We start from the raw sequence: 7,265 nt of genomic DNA, 5'->3' as shown, positions 1-7,265 counted from the left end.
ATGATATCCTTTTAATGTACGACCAAACAAAGCTAGCTGAGATGAAATAACAGAGGTTGTAAGTGTAGAATTTGACTGTCCAGAACTAAGGTCTTCCAATTCCCAGCCCTCTGCTGTTTCCCTAATTCTTTGTCTCTCTAGAGCCATTAAGCAAGTGCTAGGGGCCAGGTAAGGAGAGAATGAGTGAAAGCATGCATTAAGACAAAAGCCCGGATAGCCCAGGAAGATACCAGTTGAGTCACGTTTTTTTTTTTTTTTTAAGATTTTATTTAATTATTTGAGAGAGAGAGAGCATGAGAGAGAGCACGAGAGGAGAGAGCATGAGAGGAGAGAGGTCAGTGGGAGAAGCAGACTCCCTGCTGATCAGGGAGCCTGATGTGGGACTCGATCCCGGGACTCCAGAATCATGACCTGAGCTGAAGGCAGTTGCCTAACCCACTGAGCCACCCAGGCGCCCCCAGTTGAGTCACTTTTTACTCTCCCAGAAACCAGTTGTTAGGTCATTTATCTTTGTCACAGCATACCTTCCCCTGTCACTCTCTGACATAAGGGTCACACCCAGTGTGCTGAACTAGAACTATGGTGCTTCTTGCGGATATCTCTGATGGCAAAGACATACATAGAGATTGCTAGTGCCCTTACCAGAATGCTACTTTACCTTATGAACACAGTTATCCCATTAAAAAAAAACCCTCTTCAGGGCACCTGGGTGGCTCCGGCGGTTAAGTGTCTGCCTTTGGCTCAGGTTGTGATCCTGGGATTGAGTCCCACATCAGGCTCCTTGCTCGGGAGGAGCCTGCTTCTCCCTCTGCCTGCCACTCCCTCTGCTTATGCTTTCTCTCTCTCTGACAAATAATAAAATCTTAAAAGCAAAATAAAACAAATAAAACAAACCCTCTTTATCTAAGTAGGTATAGGACAGCCATCCATGCTACACCTATGGCGCATGGACAGATTTTAAAAGTTATTTTGTGTACACATCTTATCAGAAAATCAGTAAAGAAAGACCAGATACAATGTATTTGCAAGTGAAAAATTTTTAACATATAATTATGACCAGGCCGGCACCAGACAGTACTGTGTCGTCTTGTCGTCCTTCTCCCTTCCTTTCCTCTATACCCACCTTAGCTCCTTTTTCCTCACTTGAAATTGGGTTTTTCATAGCTACCTGCCAAAACCCTCCTTTCAAGTTAACTGAGAATAATTTAAAGTAGTACACTTAACCAAGTATACTTGTAGTGTAATAGCACAGGATTCTCTGGTAGCAGTAGATTTCATTTCTTGAGTTAAGTAGTGAGGGAAACATGTTTTTGTAGCTATTCCGCATGGTATTTAGAAAAATTACTTCGTGATGGCAATAACCCATTGTATCTAAAAGTGAAGCCCACCCTGGATATGTAGTATAGGGCTCATGCCAAAGAAAGACCTTGTAATGTAAGTACTCACGGTAGTACTTAGGTAGGGTTGAGATCTAACTTGGTTCACTCATACATGCCTTTTTAGATTTAATCTTTTCCTCTGTATCAAACCTACAAGACATGGTATTTGTCTCATCTCATGAAAATGTAAAAAACATCCAGTAATATCCCCCTTTATTTTTTTTATTAAGTTCAATTAGCCAACATATAGTACATCATTAGTTTCTGATGTAGTGTTCAGTGATTCATTAGTTGCATTTAACACCCAGTGCTCATCACATCACGTGCCCTCCATAATACCCTGCACCCAGTTACCCCTACCCCCGACCCCCTCCTCTGAAACCCTGAGTTTGTTTCCTGGAGTCCAGAGTGTCTCATGGTTTTTCTCCCTAATTTCTTCCCATTCAGTTTTCACCTCCCTTCCCCTATGTTTCTCTGTGCTATTCCTTATGTTCCACATATGAGTGAAACTATAGGATAATTGCCTTTCTCTGCTTGACTTATTTCACTTAGCAGAAGTGGGATCCCCCTTTGTTTGATGGAGATGAAGCTAAAGTTGAAAGAAAAAAATCCAGGTTTTGCAGTGAATATTTTCCCAGCAGTAACTTGTCCTTTCAATGCCCTTTATTTTTATAACTCTAACTCTAACTTCAGTAGCTCTAATAGTGGGTATCTTTTTCACTGTATGTTGTTTAAGATTTTGTTAGTAGAGTCTGTCTCTGGTATCACAGATATTATCTACAAAGGCCACTAAGACAAGAGGATATAGGGGATGCCTGGGTGGCTCAGTCAGTTAAGTGTCTGCCTTCCTTCTGCCTGCTGCCCCCCCTGCTTGTGCTCTCTCTCTCTCTCCTGACAAATAAAAATCTTAAAAGAAAAAAAAATGACCAGAGGACATAGAAAACTGATGTGGGGACTGTAAGGGCCTGGTTGGCCAGAGGGAGCCATTTTGTTGCAGTAAACTTAGATTGACCCTATGCAGTAAACTTAGATTGACCCTGCCCCTCCCAGAGGAACTTACTTGCAAAGCCTAGATACAAGGGCGGGTCAGGCCAGGTGAAGACATCCAATCAGTGGGGTGCACATATATCTACTAGGGTAAATTGAAATTCAGTTGGCCACCCGTGTGTTACCTAGCAGTTTTTTTCTGTGTGTGGCAGACTTAGCATGACTGTGTAGTTTTCTCTGTATATTGCAATCTCATTGGCGACCTGTGTATAGCCTGGCTAAACTACTTCTATAAAAGTTAGTTTGTGAGGCTGGGAGGGGTTGCCTCTTTGCAAGAGACGGCCCTGACCGGTCAGTTTAATTCTCGATGCTTGGTGCGAAATAAAGCCTTGCTTGACCTTCGCTTTGTATCAGTCTCGCTCCTTTGATTACAGACCCTAACATGGGACTACCAAATGTGTTCTTCATTCCCTTGATCCCTAATTCTTTCCTTCCAATTATCTATGACATGGGCACTGGGTGAATCCTCATGAATTGCCTTTAAGAAAACAAGGGCACTGACATAAAATGCATCACATTGTCCAATGGGATGATCTATCTTAACTTGCCTGAGACGTACAAAAACTTCACAGACAGTGAGCCCACAGCGAGCAGACTACCAAGAACTTCACAACCACCACAGAGATGTGTAGATGCTTGGAACAACCAGTTCACATTTATTTTGTGTCAAACAAAGCAGAAAGTAACTCTATAGTTGAGTTACTTCCTCTTTTGAGAAACCAAAACGATAGTAAACATAGTTGAAAACAGAGAGACAGAATGTGGTCAAACTTGCAATAGGCCCAGTGAATGGATTGTATCTCTGGGTTACAAGTTGTGGTTCCTCAAGAGGGGTGGTTGGCCTAGAAAGAAGCCACTGGATGAATTCCTCTAACTCGGTAGCACTGAAGAAAAATCTCCACTTTCCTCCATGGACAAAAGTTAATTTGATCCATGTACCAAAGTCTGGGTAAATATAAATATTTGACTTTGCTTTTTTAAAGCTTCTTAACATATTTTGATGGTTACTTTTTTCCAGAGTTTTAATTTTGGGAGAAATTGTTTTGTCCTCAAGATCATCCGTGGCCTCTCGATAACTGGGCATTTTTTCTCGTTCTGCTGAAGAGAGTTCATGGTCTGTAGAAGCCATTGTGTTCTTCAGAGTTTCTGGTTGTAGGAGTTTGTGAAGTTGTTCTATGATCTCTTTACCCTTTCCTCCTTCCAGAACTTCTAAACAATGAATGCTGGAGCAAGAATTCTGGTTTTCCAGTTCTGTCACCTTCTTCTTTAAAGTATCAATATCTTTTTTCATAGAGAAGATATCTTTAGTTATTGTGGATTGTTTGTTTTCATTAACATTCATTCTGGTTTCCAGTACCTCCAACTGCTTCTGATAAAAATCAATCTTTCCCTGGATTTTGGATACTACACCAACAATGTCAGTCATTTGGCTGAGGAGTTCAATTTGGGTGGTTTTAATATCTCGGAGCATTGCTGTAAGATTCATTTCTTCATCAGTACTGAGAACATCTTTATCACAATCATGGGAAGGCATAGTTGGATGTCTAGTTGAATCTGGGTGCTGGTTCTTACATGTATGGTAAACATTTTTAAGAGATTGTCTGATCTTGGAGAGATTTGAAGTGCACATCTGCCCAGCAGCAGCTTTTACCCTTTTGGTTTGAAGTTTGTACATCTTAATAAAACAAGAGGTAGAGTGATGGGAAACCTGACCAAAATCAAAGAAAGAAGCAGTATCAGAATGAAATGGTCTTTTTCTTACTATTTGTTGGATGTCTTTCCTGATAACATCATAGAATGCCCTATGGAGAACATCAAGGGCAATAGTGGGCACTCTTGGGTGGTAAGCTGCTTATGGGGTGGTCCAGCTGGAGAGACCTGTGAAATAATGGTCAACTACAAGGAATCCTTTATATTGTAATCAGTGACCTAGTGCTGATGTCACAATGGTTGCTGGTTTGAAATACATTTAACCAGAGGTGCCTAGGTGGCTCAGCTGATTAAATGTCTCTTAATCTCAGCTCAGATCTTGATCTCAGGGTTGTGAGTTCAAGCCCCGCATTGGGTTCCACATGGTGTGGAGCCTACTTAAAAAAAATTTAAAAAGTACATTTAACCATAAGGCAACAACTTTCAAAAGTTTTGCTCACAGGACACTTTTCACTGGTAAAAATTGAGGAACACAGACCTTTTTTTCATATAGGTTATGTTAATTGATATTCCTTATTAGAAATTAAAACTAAGAAAGTCTTAAGATATCAATTTATTAAATAAAAAAGAAGTTAAACTCATTATATCTTAAAGTAAAAGACACCTTTTTATGAAAAAAATTATATTTTCCAAAAGAAAAATAATGTTTACATATTTGCAAATCTTTTAAATACCTGGATTAACAGGAAATGCCTAAATTCTCATATCTGCTTCTGCATTACTTCTGTTGTGATATGTTGTTTCAGTTGAGGATATGAACAAAATATGGCCTCATAGAAATATGTAAGTGGAAAAGAAGAAGTATTTTAATAGCCTTTTCAAATAATTGAAGATCTTATTCTTTGCTACTCTGCCAAAATTTGACAAATGATAGTTGTTTAGAAGTTAGTTGTCATGTGTAATCTTAGACCAGGTCAATACTGTTATATTAAAATTCATTGGTCTATCTCCCATTATAAATGTATGTGTAATAACACACACTTTTGGAAAATAATGATTCACTGAAATATGCAGATTTTCCAAATGGTAACTCATTTTGTTATAGAATGTCAAACATATCATATTCACTAATATTACCACAAATCTCACCAGAAAAATCTTTGAGTATTGGGAAGAGGCCAAGCTCATAGTGGCAGATAAAACTTCCCAAGATTGTAATACTAGCTTGAAAAGCTTGAAATTTATTAAGCTTATTGATTGTTTTTCACGAAGTCACAAGCTCCCTACATTTCCTTTTTTTTTTTTGCAAAAATACCAAATACCCAAATATGAATATTCTAGTTTACCGTCAGTTTTTGTTTCAAGTAAAAATGATGTTCCATGAAGAAAGCAGCTAGTTCAGTTTGTAACTCAAATAAGTGCCCTCTTTGGAGACAACTGTCATCCTTTGGTAAGCAGCAGAAGAGCCTTGTGCATACTTCCATTACATCGCACATAAAATTTTAAGAAGTACGGAAGCCTCGAGATTTAATAAAATTATCATTTTTACTGCTTTATCAAGGCATTCTGAAGTTAAATTGTTTTTTTCTTGTATTCTTTTCTTTGACTGCGTGAAGGTGAAAAATGCAGTAACTCTTGACACAGTTTGGAACTGCTGCTTTGGTTTGTGGTAAGGTGCCGACAGTTTTATACACCACTGCTGTTGCAATGCAGTTTGCAAAATGTAAATGTCAACACAATGAAAAAGGCAAATGGTGCCTTAATATTATTTCTGAAATATTTTTGCCCTCATGGTCCATTGCCTGCTGTACTTTAAGAACAACTGTCTTAGAATTTTAAAATGATATTATACATTTCTTATGTTTCTCTTTATAGATTTTTTTTAAAAGATCTTATTTATTTGAGAGAGAAAGAGAGGAAGAGAACAGAGCTAGAGAGAGAGAGAGAGGAGTGCGCATGAGCAGGGGGAAGGGGCAGAGAGAGAGAGGGAAGCAGACTCCCCACTGAGCAGGGAGCCCAACACAGGGCTCCATCCCAGGACCCTGGGATCATGACCAGATCCAAAGGCAGACACTTAACCGAGTGAGCCACCCAGGCACCCCTTTATAGATTTTTCTAAATAACAGAACTTGAAAGCCAAACCCTTTGAAGTAGTAAATATTTTGTCCATTTTATATATTGAGGTAAAAACTTCATTACATTCTTTGGTCACATCAGAATAAACGTTTTGGAATTAAATGACATTGATAATCATGTTTCTTACAGTAGAGCCCCACTGTACTAAAAAGGATATTCCTTCTTGGATCAGTTTTAACGCCCTACTGAATCACTCTTTCTCCTATTAATGCTTAATTGCAAGACCAGCTTTGACCTAGATTTTGGCATAAATCTGAATTTAGTCAAAAATAATTTAAGAATTTTGGCTCATGAAGTAATATCTGGGATTTTGCTTTACTGTCTTATCTTTGAATCCCTGTTTAGTAACCTTACTAAAACTTCTAGAAATCTTTCCAAACTCTTGCTGAGGAAAAATGTTCTCCCGGAAATAGGCTATCACAGAATTGGTATTTGGAGCCAGTAAAGGTAGCATTCAAAGCTGTCCTATTTACCTTGGCCAAGGACATTCTATCCATCAAGCACTACAGACTCAGTGCTTGGTGCCTATAAGTTTTCTAAGGCCAATGAAAATATTTGAGACTGGAAAGGAAAAAAAAAAGGTCTTAGAACACTAAAAGAAAGCTGCAAGGTTAAAACAAAGAAAGTTTAATTAAAGATCTCCAGAGTGTACTGTTATATCATCTTCATTGTTAAACTTAGTATTAAAATTTCATTACAGTAGGAGGAAATTTATAGATTAGGTATTCTTACTTTACAAGAATTCCCAATTAAATATAGAAGGATTCCTTGTAGCAAATACTCCCTTTGGGTTAATAACAGCTAAGTTTCATTGGGTGCATACCAGACACTGTTTTAAATATTAGTTTATTTAACTGAAGTTCAGAGAAATCAAGTAATTTTCCTTTCTGCTAGAAAATGGGCAAAGTCAAATTTTAAATCCTTACATTCTGGTTCTAGAGTCCAGAACCTCTACTGCCACATAATCATGATAAAAATATGTATTTGCCAACTTAGAAAGAGATGGACATTTCCTTTTTGTTTGTTTGATGTTTGTTTTTAGAGAGGGAAAGA

The 7,265-nt window shown here is 38.3% G+C and overlaps 1 protein-coding gene across 1 annotated transcript; it reads right to left on the bottom strand.

The window, feature by feature from the left end:
• Window positions 1–3,051: 3,051 nt before the first annotated feature.
• CCDC54 (coiled-coil domain containing 54) lies at window positions 3,052–4,317 on the bottom strand. Its single transcript, XM_047747247.1, has one exon. It carries the CDS (start codon window positions 4,099–4,101, stop codon window positions 3,115–3,117), a length of 987 nt encoding a protein of 328 aa, XP_047603203.1. The 5' UTR covers window positions 4,102–4,317; the 3' UTR covers window positions 3,052–3,114.
• Between the last annotated feature and the right edge of the window lie 2,948 nt (window positions 4,318–7,265).

Source organism: Lutra lutra, chromosome 1, assembly GCF_902655055.1.
Source record: "Lutra lutra chromosome 1, mLutLut1.2, whole genome shotgun sequence".
NCBI lineage: Eukaryota > Metazoa > Chordata > Mammalia > Carnivora > Mustelidae > Lutra > Lutra lutra.
This window is presented reverse-complemented; position numbering and strand designations above follow the sequence as displayed.